The sequence below is a fragment of the Gracilinanus agilis genome, chromosome 2, assembly GCF_016433145.1.
Source record: "Gracilinanus agilis isolate LMUSP501 chromosome 2, AgileGrace, whole genome shotgun sequence".
Taxonomy (NCBI): Eukaryota; Metazoa; Chordata; class Mammalia; order Didelphimorphia; family Didelphidae; genus Gracilinanus; species Gracilinanus agilis.
Window position 1 is genome coordinate 613,137,528 of NC_058131.1, and position 17,861 is coordinate 613,155,388.

At 37.9% G+C, this 17,861-nt stretch overlaps 1 protein-coding gene across 1 annotated transcript in view; it reads left to right on the forward strand.

The window, feature by feature from the left end:
* The window catches only part of SUFU (SUFU negative regulator of hedgehog signaling), a 137,243-nt gene that overhangs the window by 38,116 nt on the left and 81,266 nt on the right, over window positions 1-17,861 (forward strand). The window contains exon 3 of the mRNA XM_044665526.1: window positions 12,933-13,069. Coding sequence (XP_044521461.1) covers window positions 12,933-13,069 — 137 coding nt within the window. The remainder of the gene's footprint in view (window positions 1-12,932; window positions 13,070-17,861) is intronic.

The following is a 17,861-nucleotide window of genomic DNA, read 5'->3' on the forward strand; positions in this document are numbered from 1 at the left end:
AACATTTACCACTTTACTGACAATCTGATAGATGTGAGGTGGTACTTCAGCATTGTTTTAATTTGTATTTTTCTAATCAAGAGTGATTTAGAACATTTTTTCATGATTTTTTGATGGCTTTGATTTCTTCATCTGAAAATTGCTTGTTCACAAAATTGCTTTAGTTGTTTATTTTATACTTATGTATATTATCTCCCCTTTTAGAATGTAAGCCCCTCAAAAGAAAGGAGGCTGCTTCATCTTGGTTTTTTATATTGTTATGCTTCAGTATCCTCACTGTAGTATCACCTTCAGTATGGATCTCCTATATATGAACTTGATCTAGTCCCTTTGTTCCAATTTTGGTCTCTTTAGTACCATCTCTGCCTCCTTTTAAGCACTTAGAGGGGTTTCTGATGTTAGAGTCCCAAGTACGGTGGTTCTGTTGTCCTAGACAGAGAAGAATTTGTTGAAATAGTGTGAGTAGTAGATCTTTTCCATGTTACTTTTCCTTTCAATTCTTTTTCTAGTTTAGTCTTTGAATGCCTTTGGATGACTTTGCTTAGTGTATATCTTGCCAAATTTTTTCCAAACTGGCTTTATCCTCCATTGCTTCTTTCTGCCTTTATTGAATTGATTCTGCTCAAATGTCCATTCTTGTTTGTAAGATTTTACATGTTCCCTAACTGTGGGTGTTGCCCAGAGCTTTGTGTCCTATACTTCTCTCTTTCTCTTTACACTCAAACACACACAATGCCTGACATACAGATAGCACTTAATAAATGCTTGTTGCTTCATTGCTGTTGGTAGGAATTTACAATATAACCAAGTGTTACCTTTGGAATAAAGGAAGTTATCAAGGAATTGTATGGCAGATAGAGAAGATGGGCTGATTATTTGGCAAGAGTGAAGAACAGTAGAGGTGGAAAGCCAGAATGCTTCACTGATAACCCTCAATGTTAGGAGAAAGTAAAGAAAGTCTCCAGTTATGTAGGGTGGATCACTTGAGAAAAAAAATGCTTGGGAATCTCATAGATTGAAGCTCTTGGCTTCCCTGATTTGTTCTCTGAGGCTTCCAGTTCCCTTCTGGCATTTAAGTGGTGTTAGTGGGTAGATTTCTGGGCCTGGAGTCAGGAAAACCTGAATTCAAATGTAATCTCAGACACTTAATAGCTGAATAACTCTAAGCAAGTCACTTAATTCCTCTCTGCCTCAGTCTCCTTAACTGTAAAATGGAAATAAAAATTACACCTACCTCACAGGACTGTTGTTTTAATAGATATTTTATTTTACCAATTACATGTAATGACTATTTTCCACATGTTTTCTGAAGTTATATGATCCAAATTGTCTCCTTCCCTCTCTCCTCCCTCCCAGAGATGGAAAGCAGAGTGAGAATCAAATGAGATATTTATAAAACACTTAGCACAGTGCCTGACTCAGAATAGGTGTTTAATAAATGCTTAATCTGCACTTCCTCTTTCTTTTCCCATGGACTTTGGTTGGCAAAATGTAATTACTTTTGATTGGTTGGTTGGTTGTCCTTTGTACTTGAGGACAAATTGTCATCCCTTTGTTGGGGGTCAATGTACAGTGTGTCCAACTATGGCTGATCAGACCAGTAAAAGTTCAAAGGGCTCTATCACAGATTGGGCACATATTACTATAGTTTCTCTATGGATTGCTTTGATAATTTCTGATCTAGTTCCATTTTTTTTTTTATCCTTGCTTGGAGGAGAGAGAGAGAGAGAGAGAGAGAGAGAGAGAGAATGTGTGTGTGTGTGTATGTGTGTGTGTGTGTGTGTGTTTATGAGTGAGACAGAAAGAAAGGAGTGGAGCAAGAGGGTGAAAGCTGCGCTTTTCTGCATCCTCTCATTGGAATATGTTGAGGAGAAGTCTTTTTTACCAGTTACATGTAATAACAATTTTCCACATAAGTTTTCTAAAGTTATATGATCCAAATCGTCTCTTTCCCTCCTCCTTCCTGGAGATGGTAAGCAATATGATCTGGGTTATACACGTATTATCATGTAAAACACATTTCCATATTGTTTATTTTTTGTAAGAGAATAATCATATAAAACCAAAATGAGGAGAATCTTCTAACACCAATACTATAAAGGAAAACAGCTTTGAAAGATTTTAGAGCTATGATCGATGCAAATGGGTGGACTAATGATGAAGTGTGCCACCTACTTCCCAACAACGGTAATAAACTAAAGGTACAGAGAAACATCCATTTTTGGACACAGTTTGGGAATTTATTTGCTTGATTATGCATATTTGTTGCAAGGTTTTTTGTTTTGTTTTGTTTTTGTGGAAGAGAAGTGGAATTAGCAATATAGTTGTCAGGAGTAAAGAAAAGAAAGAAGGAACTTGAACCTTTTTTTTTTTTTAACCCTTACCTTCTGTCTTGGAGTCAGTACTATGTATTGGCTCCAAAGCCAGAAGAGTGGTAAGGGTAGGCAGTGGGGGTCAAGTGACTTGCCCCAGGGTCACACAAGCTGGGAAGTGTCTGAGGTCAAATTTGAACCTAGGACCTCCCATATCTAGGCCTGGCTCTCAATCCACTGAGCTACCCAGCCCGAAACATTTTTTGAAACATACAAAAAGAACACCAGAATAAAACATAGACAAGAATCTCAATTTCAAAAATAAAAAATTAAATTTATTATATACTTAAAAGAAAAGGAAAAGCAAGTAACATAAAAATCACAATATTATTTATGATCCTCATTTGATGTTATACTTTATATAGAAAATGCTCATTTTATTTGATATTCATTAAGCATAAAATTTTTAAAAAATTTGTTACCAAGTTTTAAAAAATCTATCCCTTTTGTTATTTCTTAAGATGCAATAATACACCATTATAGTCATATGTTTAATTTTTTTGCCCAGCTGTTCTTCAGTTAATGGATATCCCTTAGATTCTAGTTCTTTGCTATACCAATAAATGTCACTTTGAATATTTTTGTACAAAAATCCTTTCCCTTCTTTCTTTGTTCCCTTTGATGTATGGGCCTAATAGTAGTATTATTGGACCAAAGGATATATACAATTTAATGGCTTTTTGAATATAATTCCAAATTGCTATCCAGAATACAAGGATGTCTGTCTCTTTTACATAGCCCTTCTAAGAATTATAGCCCTTCTAAGAATTGTCATTTTCCATTTTTATTATCTTTATCAATTTGGGTGTGAGGAGGATCCTATGAATTGCTTTAATTTTTGCATTTCCCTATTAGTGATTTGGAATTATTTTGTCATATGGCTTTTGATAACATAGATTCTTCTTTTCAGAACTTCTTGTTCATATCTTCTAACCATTATCTATTGGGGATGACTCTTGTTCTTGTCTATTTGAGCCAATTCCATATACACACTGTAATGCAGGGTTGCAGCAGAAGCTTTTTGCTTTTGCAAATCAACTGTAGCAGCTCTGGCAGTTAGAAGTTTTAGAATGTTCACAGAAAAACAGTTGGAGCCCAAGCCTATAAATAGTCCTGAGGTTCCAACTGAGGGGCTTTTGCCTGTTGGCTTTGGGGCTTTTGGCCTTCGGGCTTATGCCTTTGCCTGTGGTTTTTGGGCATTTGGACCTAGCCTGATTTCTCTGGACCTCTCCCTGACCTCTCCATTTTACATCCTGCTATTTCCCTTGAATTTCCCCATTGGGCCCTGGGAGGAAGGGTGGTGGGCTTGGTGGTTGGACATTGTGGGTTTAGCTTCTGTAGGCAAGAAGGATATCCTAAATCAAGCCACCCTCTTATTTAGTGATCTGATAATACCTTTGCTTCAGGGAGTGAAACCTTCCTGACTGGGAGCGCCAACCTCTCTCAGTCTGTCCCTCTCTCCTCTGGGACCCTTCCCCCAACACCAGCTTTCTCCCTAGCAGCAGTTACAAGATCCTGAAACCCTCTCTCCCTCAACTTATCCCTGCCATCAATAAATCCCCTTTGCTACTACATAAAAGTTTCTGGTGAACCATTGTGTTGAATATTAAGGCAAAGGGTGAAGAGGGAAGAAATTACTTTCTTTTTATTTCTTGAGGGCAACCTAGGCATCCATCTTGGGCAGGAAGTACCCAGCTGAGACTTCCTATAGACATTCAGTTTCACTGGCAGAAGAGGAGCCTTCTTGACTCCTCCCTCAAGGGACTTTAGAAATTAACAAGAGAAACCCTTTGCCTGCCTGAAGGATCAATCCTATTTCCTCACAGTACCTCTTTCTCTAGCCTCAGTGATTAGCTTGTTTGAGCAGCCCTTCCTGTATACTCTCATTCATTCCCTTACCCTCCTGTATACCACCTACTTCAATCCCTTACCTCAGCTATCCCCCTCATTCCTCCTTCTATCACCATTATCCCTCCTCTTATCAACATTTTGTCTCTTATTCCATAACAACACATATATATGAAAAAATATATATATACTAACACACAACTTGTATATCAGACCTTTATCAGAGAAACTTGCTGCACAGATTTTTTTCCCCAAAGTTTTCTTTCTTATTTTAACTACATTTTCATAAACAATACTGTTTTTCTGCTCTACTTTGTATATGGAATACTCACTTGGTATTTGTCAGAATTAAAAAAAATTTTAAAATGCTAGCTGCATTGATCGTGTTCATGTGAAAGTTTAAAAAATTTTATTAATCAAAGTCACCCATTTTGTTTGCTGTGATAACCTCTCTGTCTCATTCAGTCATTTAGGAACTCTTCTATAAATAGTTTGCATAAGGTAACTCCTTTCTTGCTCCTCTGATTTGTTTATGATGAGATTTTTATTTTTGGGTCATATTCCATTTGGTCTTTATTGACTCTCCCAGGGTCACACAGCTAGGAAGTGTCTGAGGTCAGATTTGAACCCAATATTTCCCATTTCCAGACCTGACTACCACTGAGCCACCTAGTTAAGCCCTATACATCATATTTCAAGAGACCAGAAAAGAAAACTGCCCAAATCTCTTAGAACCAGAGACCAAGTGGAAATAAAAGAAATCCCCTGGCCACCTCCTGAAAGAAATGCAAAGATAGAAACTCCTTGGAACATTATAGCCAAAATCCAGAATTTCCAGGTCAAAGACAAAATATTGTAAATAGCCAGAACTAAAGAATTTGAAGTACAGAGGGTCCACACTCAGGATGACACACAATTTAGCAATCACTGTAGCCACACCATAAAGGAGTTTGAAGAGTTTGTAATACTGTATTACAGTAAGCAGAAGATATAGGCTTACAGCCAAACAAAACTAACTAGCAAAAAAAATCCTACAATGCAAAAAAGAAAATTTTTAATTAGGAGAGAGAGAGAGACAGAGACAGAGACAGAGACAGAGACAGAGACAGAGACAGAGAGACAGAGAGAGAGAGAGGACTTATGATAAAAAACAAAAATGTTTTCTATCTTCCTCTAAGGAGGTGAAAGACACAATGAGGTATGCCTTTTGGACATAACTAATGTGGAAATTTGTTCCACTTGACTATGCATATTTCTTTCTCATTTGAGGAGGAAGAGGGAGAGGGATGAAAGGCAGATTTTCTGATTTAAAATTTTTTAATTAAAAAAAATGTGTTTCCCTTTATCCTATCATCCTGTTCTTTTTTATTTTATATCTGCAAGGCAAATTATTCTTGGTTGTAAGTCCCTCTCCTCCCACCTTCTTTTCTTTTGGAATAATATGATTTTTGTCCTTTTCTTTTTTAAACAAGCCTTCTGTTATCAATTCTAAGACAATACAAGTGGCAAGGGCTAGGCAATTGGGGTTAAGTGACTTGCTCAGGATCACACAACCAGGAAGTATCTGAGGCCAGATATGAACCCAGGTCTTCCTAGCTCCAGACTTGGTGTTCTTATCTATTGTGCTTCCTAGCTGCCCTCTTTTATGATTTCTTGAAATTGTTATTTAAGCTTTTTTTCTACTTTTAAAAATTCTTGATTTTTTACTAAATGTTGGAGGAGGGGATGTGGCAAAACTGGGACACTGTTGCATTGCTGATGGAGTTGTGAATTGATCCAACCATTCTGGAAGGCAATTTGGAATTATGCCCAAAGGGCTTTAAAAGAATGCCTCCCCATTGATCCAGCCATACCACTACTACTAGGTTTGTATCCCAAAGAGATTTTAAAAAAATGGGAAAGGATCTATTTGCACAGAAATACTTATAGCTGCGCTATTTGTGTTGGCAAAAAATTGGAAAATGAGAGGTTGTCCCTTGATTGGGGAATGGCTGAACAAATTGCTGCATATGACGGTGATGGAATACTATTGTGCTTTAAGGAATGATGAACAGCTTGATTTCTGTAAGAACTGGAAAGACCCACATGAGCTGATGCTGAGGTAAATAAGCAGAACCAGGAGACCATTATACACAGTAATTGAAACATTGTGGGACAATCAAATGTAATTGACTTTGCTACTAAAAGCAATGCCATGATCCAGGGCAATTTTGAGGGACTTTTGAGAAAGAATGCTATTCACATCTAGAAAAAGAAATGTGGAGAGTAGAAATCCAGAAGAAAACACATGATTTATCTCTTGTTTATATGGGCATATAATTTGGGGTTTTGGTTTTAAAAGATTACTCTATTACAAAAATGAATAATATGGAAGTGGGTTTTTAGTGATAATATATGTAATCTCCAGGAGAGGGGAGGGAAGAGGGGAAGGAGACAACAAGAATCATGTAACTTTGGGAAAAAATTTTAAAAGAAAAAAGGGAAAAATTTTTTGTAAATTTTTATTTTTTTTGCTATCATTTCTTGTTGATTATCTTTTGTATTTCTTTCAGGTATTCTTGTTGTTTTGTCCAAGTCATTTTATTTTAAGCCTCAGCTTGTGGTTATTCTATAGTTATTCTTTTCTTCTGGTTTCCCTTGGGTTATTTTTTACATAATATTTTTTCATAGTATTCATTGTCTTTTGTTTACTCTTCTTTCAAGCTATAGGTCTTGATTTGTGACTTAGTAACAGCACCTGGCACTTGCCCCTATTTATTACTGACCTCACTTTTCTAAGTTCCTGCTTGTGGCTTCCATTTCTCTTGGTATATCTATTTTCAGAATGCTGGCAGGCTTCTATGTTCCTGGCAGACTGGAGTTTGGCTGTTGACTGTCACTGGTCAAGGTACTGGGTGGTCTTTAGTTTTCTTGAGGTTTCCTTGATCAGAATACTAGGTGGTCTAGCCCTTCTAAATTCTTTCTGATCAAGGATTTGGGGAATCTTTTGTCTCTCCTGGTGCTTACTTATACAAGGCTCTGGTGGGTGGTCTTTTGTCTTCACAGGGTCTTCCTTGATGAGGGGCAGTTTACATCCATTAGTGATGGATGGTCTTATGTTTCCCTTTTGATTCCCCCATTCATGATTCCACTGCTTCCATTCTCACCTCAAACCTTCTGTCAAAGTGCTAGTTGGTCTTCTGTTTCCACAGAGATTTCCTGGATCAAGAGGCTGGACATTTATTGTACTCCTTGGACTTCTTAAGCTAGGGTGTTAATATGTTGCCATGTATTTTTGTCTATTTACTTCTACTTAAGCTGACTTCTCTGGCAAGTCTCCTAGTGTCCACAACCTCTGGCCGTGTTTTTATGTCATCTGGGCTGGGTGAAGGAACCTATCGATGCTTCCTTTTGGTTTTCTTGGTCATTATTACAGCCTGGTGCTCATTTTATATCATTGTTGGAGTAAAAATGTAAAAGTTGGGTTCTTGCATGACTTTACCACATGGTCCTCATAACCAAAAACCCTCTTCTTATTTTTTGATCCATTAAAGAATGGCAAAGATGAATTTTCTGTGAATCATTTTCTTCAATATACTGTATAGAAGACCTTTGCTGTGGTCCTTGGCTGTGGCCATTCAGAAGAGTTTTGCTTAGTACCCTTAAGCTTGATCATCAGTTTGTCTGCATAGAGCACTCCAACTGCATATCTAGAAGACCCTCTAGGGCTCCATATTGTCCTTATTATCTGTAGTAAGAGTCTGACTGTATTCTGGAAGTCAGGCTTCTTTATGTGGGAAGGACTGAATCTATTTGTCTGTCAATACCAGGGACACACCTTTTTTTTTTTTTTTTTTTTTTTTTGGTCTAGGCCAGGACTTGATTATCCCTGGTGAATGTTTGCAAATGTTCATACCATTAATATTTGTTTTGCTACAGCTTTTAAAAAATTTTTTATTTAATTGATTAAGAAAATTTTTCCATGGTTACATGATTCATGTTCATTCTTTCCCCTCCTCTCACCCCACTCCCATAGCCAATGTGCAGTTCCACTGGGTTTTTCATGTGTCATTGATCAGGACCTATTTCCATATTATTGATATTTGCACTAGGGCCATCATTTAGAGTCTACATCCCCAATCATATCCCCATCAACCCATGTGATCAAGCAGATGTTTTTCTTCTGTGTTTTCTACTCTCACTGTTCTTCCTCTGAATGTGGATAGTGTTCTTTCTCATAAGTTCCTCTGAGTCGTCCTGGATCATTGTACTGTTGCCATTAGAGAAGTCCATTATATTCGATTGTGCCACAGTATATCCGTCTCTGTGAATAATGTTCTCCTGGTTCTGCTCCTTTCACTCTACATCAATTCCTGGAGGTTGTTCCAGTTCACATGGAATTCATCCAGTTCATTATTCCTTATAGCACAATAGTATTCCATCACTAACAGATACCATAATTTGTTTAGCCATTCCCCAATCGAAGGGCATCCCCTCATTTTCCAATTTTTTGCCACTACAAAGAGTATGGCTATAAATATTTTTATACAAGTCTTTTTCCTTATTATCTCTTTGGGGTATAAACCCAGCAGTGGTATGGCTGGATCAAAGGGCAGGCAATCTTTTAGCGCTCTTTGGGCATAGTTCAAAATTGCCCTCCAGAATGATTGGATCAATTCACAACTCCACCAGCAATGCATTAATGTTCCTATTTTGCCAAACCCCTCCAACATTTATTACTTTCCTTTGCTGTCATGTTAGCCAATCTGCTAGGTGTGAAGTGGTACCTCAGAGTTGTTTTGATTTACATTTCTCTAATTATAAGAGATTTAGAACACTTTTCCTTGTTTATTGATGGTTTTGATTTCTTTATCTGAAAATTGCCTATTCATGTCCCTTGCCCATTTATCAATTGGGGAATGGCTTAATTTTTTGTACAATTGATTTAGCTCCATATATATTTGAGTAATTAGACCTTTGTCAGAGGTTTTTGTAATAAGGATTTTTTCCCAATTTGTTGCTTCCCTTCTAATTTTGGTTGCATTGGTTTTGTTTGTACAAATCCTTTTTAATATAATGCAATTAAAATTATTTATTTTACATTTTGCAATTTTTTCTAACTCTTGCTTGGTCTTGAAATCTTTCCTTTCCCAAAGATCTGACAGGTATATTATTCTGTGTTCACCTAATTTAATTATAGTTTCCTTCTTTATAGTCAAGTCATTCACCCATTCGGAATTTATCTTGGTGTAGGGTGTGAGATGTTGATCTAAACCTAATCTCTCCCATACTATTTTCCAATTTTCCTAGCAGTTTTTGTCAAATAGTGGGTTTTTGTCCCAAAAGCTGGGATCTTTGGGTTTATCATACACTGTCTTGGTGAAGTCATTTACCCCTAGTCTATTGCACTGATCCTCCCTTCTGTCTCTTAACTAGTACCCTTCTAGCTTTTTTTTTTTTTTCCAAGCACCCTATGTGGATGCCTAAGCATTCAAGGCTTAAAGGGAACAAATACAACTCATATAGGAGTTAGGGGATGGATGAATGGGAGAGAGATGAGTAGACAGGGCTCAGCCTGTCCCCTCAGAGTATACAGAATGAGGTTCTTTTGTCAGTACTCTGTGGTTCATAGTCACTAGATACTGGTGACGTTGGAAACTTGCCTGAATAGTTCTAGGCAAGTTATTCTCAGTGGTCTGGCTTAGAGGTTCCTATTCCATCTCCTTGGGTGCTATAGTAGGAAATCATATTGATGAGATTTGAGACAGGACTGGACCTAGGGAGGGGGCGGTTTAGGGTACAGATACCCACAACATCTGTGGTAGTGGTCTGCTTCTGTATTTGGATATATCTGGACTTTGAATTTCTAAGATTAATTTGTATACCTTGTTGTAATATAACTAGCTTTGGATTCTGAGGCCCCAGGTTCAAATCCTAGCTCTAATGTTTACTAACCTTTGTGACTTTTGGCAAGACCTCTCTGACACTAATTTGTAGCATAAGAGAATTGGACTAAATAGAATCCTTTATATGCCTAGAATTAGTAGTCCTCAGTTGCTGCCTTATAGCTGGTTGCTTTAGGGAAAACCAGAGGGGCTGATTAGTCACTGGATTATTTTAGTATAGAGCTTGTAGAACCTTGTATCCAGGTTGAGATGGGGAGATTTCATAGCATCTCTTGACCACCCTCCATTGTCTTACCTGCCTTAGCTTTTTCTAGACTTGATGATCTGCTTGGAACCTAAATAATACCCATTCTTTTTTTGTTTTGTTTTTTTCTTAGTAGAGGTGAAGAACAGTCAGGAAGCAGGGAGGCTTGCTTTATTCCCTAGTGTCATCCTCTGGTCAGATGAAGCTTAGGCAGTAAGGCTGTTGAGAGGAATAAATGAAGGGTACTCTTGGAGGTCCAGATCAAACTAGTCCCGATCCTGGAAAATTTATAAATGAAATGATCTCATTTTGCTGGTGGCTCTTTAGTCTGCTTTGAAAAGAAGGCTTTTTGATAATATTCCAGGTGAAGTTTTATGATTGCACTGGAGCCATTTCTAATTTACCTTCAGGCTTTGGAAGTTTCATCAAACCAGCCCTGTGGGTGGTAATCAAACGCAGGTGGATTCCACTTGCCCAGAGCCTTTTCTCCTACCCAATCAAGTTGAGGGTTGGCTTAGCCATGGTACAGTAGCCAGAGAGAACATTTCAGCCTGCAGGCAGATGGTGGACAGTTCTTTCCCCACACTCTGCCCCCCAGTATATTCACACATATTTAACTCTCTCCCTTAAGAATGAATATGCCTTGTTATCCTTTGCACCTAAGTGCTCATATCATTGTGCAATCTTAAGGGGACTATATTTCTCTTAAGTTTGTTTCCCAAGTCTTTGCAATTAAAAATCATGTATTTTTCTTGTCCAGAGATAAAAGGATTAAGAGCAATGTTCTAATACATAATTGCAAAACTGCTTCTAATTAATGGCTTCTTGAGTGATTCCTCTCCCTACTCCAGTGACCTCTTTCCTCTTACACAAATTCTAGCCTAAAATCCATCTTGCCCAACCTTATATTTTTCAAGTTCCTTTCTATATTTCATTCCTTCTTCCTCCATAAGCCTCCTTCAAGTATGACTAAATGTTCTTCTCTAGTGTCCCTTTTAGTTTTAAGTGTTTCAGATCTTCTCATTTGGGATGTCCATGAGAGCACCAATGCTGCAGTATTGAATAACAAAGTCAAAGACACCACAACATTGCTCATTTGCCCTTCGTAATTTGTTCAGTGTCTCAAACCTCAGGAGTGTGATTTCAAAATGAACTTGCCTTTCCAAATTATTAGACAATTTTGGGGGAAAAAACTGATGAAAAACTCTTTTGAATGTGGTAAATTTTGGTAGTTGGGTAGAATGTCTTTTCAGTGCAACTGGGTTCTGTGACCTAGCAGTATCTGTCCTTCAGTTACCTAGAAGGGTTGGCCTATCAGTTCATGAAATTTTCTTTTCAGCATGTTAAGATGGACAGGATTTGATGGTGTTCCTATTTAGTATATAGAAATATTAAGTTATACACAGAGCTAGAGCTGACAGAGCCTAGAAGACACTTCCTGCCTTCAGGCCTTTCAGCCTCTTGAGATATTGATGACAGAGAACTAAATGCAAAAAATATAGGATTTTCAGGAACTGGTGTTGGATATAATATATATATATATCCAAATCTCCCTGTCAAAATTCTCATCTCTGATTCTAGATTCCAGAAGCTTAGCCAACAAAGGGTTGTTGGCTGTCATCTTAGTTTGTGGTTTATATTTGTATGTTAAGGAGTTTACATGTGTATAATCTTTATGCATCGTGTTTGTACAAGATATAATTGCTGAGAATTATATCACAACACATTTTAACCCATCTCATAGCTGGCAGACTAAATGTATCTCTCAAATACTTGTCTTTGGAAGCTGCCTTTGCCCCAAGCATAGTCTGATGCACAGAGCTGCTCTGACCAGTTTATTTTCGGTAATGTTCATCATTCCTACTGTCAACTAATATCCAATTGCAAGAGTTCCTTAAACTTCAGACACTTCAGGGTATTTGCTAACAGATTTTTTTCTTTCTATTCTTCATCATTTTTCCTCTGGGAACTCCCTATGACAGCATATAAATACTAATTTGCTGTTAACTTGCTTTTTATACTGTCCAGGAGAGGGAGAAAATTAGAGCAAATTCTGTTATCCTTGAGTCACAGTGATTGATGAGTATCATGATTATACTGGGGACTGTGCACAGTCTGTTCCTTGCTGATACCTTGTGAGTCTCTTTAGGATCCCCCATACTGAAGACCAAAGCCAGTAACCAACTACTCAGCACTATTGTTTGAATGCTTATTGTGTATAGAGTTCTATATTAGCCACTGTTAGAAATAGGAGGTAGAGTGTGGCTATGAAAAAAGAAAAGACAGTCACCAATTTGAAAAGTTTTGGTCTATTGGGGAAACAATAAGCATGTAAACATGCAGAAAATTAATTAAATAAATAACAAATAGCCTGGGAAGAGTAAGTGTAAGTTTAAAAAGGAGAGGGGAATAGGGTGGGGTGAGTTGGGAAAGTTTCTAGGGATGGAAGGCTATATTTTAGGTAAAAATACTTTCGTCATAAGATATTGGTTGGTATAACTTAAGTTTTCTGACTAATTTGATTTCTAACAAGTGCTATTCTTGTTCCTGGCTAATTTTAATTTGCTTTTCTTCTTTTTCTAGGTTTACAGGAACCGATGGACCCAGTGGCTTTGGCTTCGAGTTGACATTTCGACTAAAGAGAGAAACAGGAGAATCAGCTCCACCCACATGGCCAGCAGAGTTAATGCAGGGCTTGGCCAGATATGTGTTCCAGTCAGGTATGGGAGCATAGGCAGCTGGCATCTTATTTTCCCTTGGGATTAAAGGCTTAGCTGATCTTGGAAATGTATATATCATACTTTAATGTCGAATTAGTTCCATATTCTTGTTTATTAGCTTAGTTTGTATTATTGTACCATCCCATCTCTTTCCTAACATTGCTAGGACAGAACTTTACCTGGGTTCTAGAAGAAAAGGTGGTATAGTATAACCAACTTCATTGTTCAACACTGCCCTAGATCCATGTTTGCATCCTCTCAGCCAGACTTTAGATCTATGATAGGCTGAAAGCCAAATTAATAGAAAGCTAAACAGTTTTATTGTTGAGATCTCTTTATCATCTCTGATAATCTGATAAGGACAGTTTAGTTGATAAGGAAATAAGGACAGGACAAGGGAGTTGTCTTTTACCTCATGCTTCCAGCTCTGGCTCTAGGAGCATGGAGTTTATTATATATATATATATATATATTTTTTTTTTAACATTTATTAATATTCATTTTTAACATGGTTACATGATTCATGCTCCACCTTTCCCCTTCAACCCCCCCTCCTGCACCCCCCCCACCCATGGCCGATGCGCATTTCCACTAGTTTTGTCATGTGTCCTTGATCAAGACCAATTTCCAAATTGTTGGTAGTTGCATTGGTGTGGTAGTTTCGAGTCCACACCCTCAATCATGTCCACCCCAACCCAGTTGTTTTTCTTATATGTTTCCTCTCCTGCAGTCCTTCCTCTGAATGTGGGTAGCTTTCTTTACCATAAATCCCTCAGAATTGTCCTGGGTCATTGTATTGCTGCTGGTACAGAGGTCCATTACATTCAATTTTACCACAGTATATCAGTCTCTGTGTACAGAGTTCTTCTGGCTCTGCTCCTTTCGCTCTGCATCAGTTCCCGGAGGTCTCTCCAGTTCGCCTGGAACTTCTCCAGTTTATTATTCCTTTTAGCACAATATATTATATATATTTTAAGACTCATTTCACACAAAAGAACCCCCCTGAAACTTTTCAGATGCGCAGAAATTACAAATTATGTCACATCAAAACACAAAACATTGGCTTCAGAATAGACTAAGGCCAAGGCTGAATTTTGACTAGGTTCTTATCAGAAAGCCAAGTTGGGGAGTATTTCTCTCAGGGTTGAATTGCCGGCGCCCCCCCCCCCCCTAAGATTTTGGCCTTGGCTATACTAGGCAGCAGCATTCCAATTCAGGTTTGATAAGAGCTTAAAGCTTTTTGATAAGGCCACAATACTTTTCAACAAGAAATCACAAAGATCACAAAAGGGGTCAAAAGAGGAGTCTCAGATTTTTATCTATTCTCTTATTGGCTTCCCACATTTTATCTTATCCATTATCTGTGGTTAGATTTTCCCCTTGCCATTCCTGTTGTTGGGATCACAGCCATATACTTGCTTTCTGTCTCAGGCTAGGTTTGAATGACTTGATTGAGATGGAAGGGATTATTTGGTAAGCAGTGGGAAACCATAAAAAATATTTGAGCTAGAGAGTGGTAAAGAGATAAAACAGATCTAGACTGGGCCTTAGACAGCCCTAGACACATACGTTGTATTTTATGCAATTGATTGATATATATCCATAGCTTATTGCTTAGCTGTCAGAAAAGAGAGACTTTGTACCAGGGAGTCCTTAAATATATTTAAAAAATATATTTTGATACCTTTTGTTTTTATTTATGTCATAGTCATTACTTGGAAAAGATAACCCTCTGATTGTAATGCAAGATTGCTAGCAGAAGCCTTTTGCTTCTGTAATTTCAAACTGTCACAGCCTGGCAATTAGAGGTTTTAGAATCTTCAGAAAGACAGTTGGAGCTTGAGGCTATAAATTGTGGTGAAGTTCCAACCAATGGGGCTTTTGCCTTCTGGCTTTTGCTTTGCCTGGGGGCTTTTGCTTTTTGGGCTTTGGCCTAGCCTGTTGGCTTTGGCTTTTTGGCTTGGTTTTGGCCTTTTGGCTTCGGCATTGGCCTATGTTTATTTTGTCTTGGGGAAATTTGGACCTATCTGATTTCTCTGGACCTCTCCCTGATCTCTCCATTACATCCTTTTGTTAACTACTCAAAGCCTCTGATGAATCATTGTATCGAAAATTAAGGCAAGGGCTGAAGAGGGAAAGAATTATTTCTTTTATTTCTTGAGGGAACCGCAAGCATCCATCTTGGCAGGAAGTATCTACCTGAGACTTCCTGCAGCCATCAGTTTCACTGGCAGGGAGGAGCCCTTTTGTTTCCTCCCTCAAAGGACTTTAGAAATTAACAAGAGAAACCCAATATTGAACCCTCTCATAACAGAAAAATAGTTAAAGAAAAACCTGTGGTACTGTGTCCACATTTTACATTTTATACAATTTTCTGTACTAGGAGTCACCTGTCTTTCTAGTTGGAAATATGTTTCATTTTCTGTCTTTTGGAACCATTCTTACTTTCTCAGGCAGCTTCCTATTAGTGATCTCTTAAAACAAATTTTATTTTTAATTATGAAGTTAATTTTTATCTACAAACATATATTCTACTATATGAAAAACAAAAATATAGGTATGGTCAAGCAGAACAATTCAATACATCCGCAGTGGCTGACAATATATATCTCCTTCTACATCTCTAGTTTCTCTACCAAGAAGTAGGTAACATGTAAATGTAAATTGTTCTCCTGGTTTTACTCATTTTTAATTTGTATTAATTTATAAAAAGCTGATCTGATTCTCTTTATCATCCACCATAATTATTTCTTACCATGCCGTAATGTTCCATTATATTCATATACCACAATTTGTTTAGCCATTCTCCATTTGGTGGATACCTACCCTACTTTGTTTCTGAACAAAATTTGCTCCTATAAATATTTTTGTGTATATTGGCCCATTCATTCTTTCTTTGATTTCTTTGAAATATATGCCAATAGTGGTGTTTCTGGGTCAAAGGAAATACATAGTTTAGTAACTTTTGGGGTATATATAATTCCATATTGCTTTCTAGTATGGTTAAACAAATTTATAGCTCCACCAAAGGATCATAGATATGATCTAGTCCAGTGATGGCAAACCTTTTAGAGATGGAGTGCCAGGCCCTGCCCTCACTCCACCCCCAAGACTGTTTTGCCCACACTCACCAGAGACTGTATGCTGTGCTTCTCTCCCCCCAACAAGTGTCAGGTGCCCCCACTCCTCTTTTGCACACCAGAGGGGAGGGGGAAAGCACTCCCATTGGGCTACTGGGTGGGTGAAGTGAGGAATGTTCTCAGTGAGTGTAGAGAGGCAGGGAGGGGAGTGGCCCAAGTGCTCCTACTCCCCTCCAGCTCTGACCCCTGTGAGTCACCTACTTTACTCACTCTGTGTGCTCCCATTGGGCTGCTGAGCAGAAAGGTGGGGATATGAAAAAAGGTCATTGGGCATGGTAGAGAAGGGGAGGGGAGCAGCTCCCTCTGCCTTTCTAGTGACAAACTTCGGGGGGGGAGGTGCAGCTTCATGCCCACAGAGCATGTGTGTCATCTTTGGCACCCATGTCATAGGTTCTCCATCATTGATCTAGTCCAAACATCTCTGGAACTCTGGACTTCTAATTGGTGAACATTCACCAAACTTAGCTGAGATCTAGATCAATCAATCATACTGCTCCTTGGTCATTTTCATGCCCTGCTTCGTTTTATCTCAGACCCCTTGTTGTGTTCCTTATTTGGTAAAGAAATTTCTGGGGGCTGCTGGGTAGCTCAGTTGAGAGCCAGGCCTAGAGATGGGAGATCCTAGGTTCAAATCTACCTCAGACACTTCCCAGCTGTGTGACCCTGGGCAAGTCACTTGACCCCCATTGCCTACCCTTACCACTCGTCTGCCTTGGAGCCAATATACAGTATTGACTCCAAGATGGAAGGTAAGGGTTATTTTTTAAAAAGAAGAAGAAGAAAAGAAATTTCCCCCATAGCTATAGAAGGTACCTGATATGGTTTACTTCTAAATTGTTTAATATATAGGACCCTATTGCATATAATTTAAGATGTTGGTCTAAAACTAATTTATGCCCAACTGGTTTCCAAAGTTTTCCCAGAGGTTCTAGTCATGTTGAGAGTCCTTATCCAAATTATATATTTCCCCAGGTTTGTTGAACACTGAGTTATTGATTTCATTTGCTTCTAATGTTTCCATATATAATCTATTCCCACTGATCTTTTTAAATTTTCAGCCAGTATCAAATGGGTTTTGATAATTATTGCATTATAATATAACATAATATAATATTTATATATAGAAATATAACATAATTTAGGGACAGCTAAATTGGCACATTGGATAAAATACCGAGGCTAAAGTTAGGAAGATCCATCTTCCTGAGTTCAAATTCAGCCTTAGACATTTCCTAGCTGGGCAGTGCTGGACAAATCATTTAACCCTGTTTGCCTAAGTTTCCTCATCTGTAAAATGAGCTTGAGAAGGAAATGGTTAACCACTCCAATATCTCTGCCAGGAAAATCCCAAATGGGATTATGAAGAACTGGACACAACTATATATAAAATATAATTAAAGGTTTGAAAGTGCTATTCCTCCTTCATTCCTTCTTTTAAAAAAATTATTTCCCTTGGGATTCTGGATCTTCTTCTTCCATTGATTTTGTTACTATTTTATATAGCTCTTGTGAAATACTTCTTTGGTAGTTTGGTCAATATAGCAGTAAACCTGCAAATTAATTTAGGTAGTGCTGTTTTTGTTTTTTCTTCATTGGCACAGATCAACTTTGAACAATGAAATGGTAATCCTCCAGTTAAATATATTCTTTAT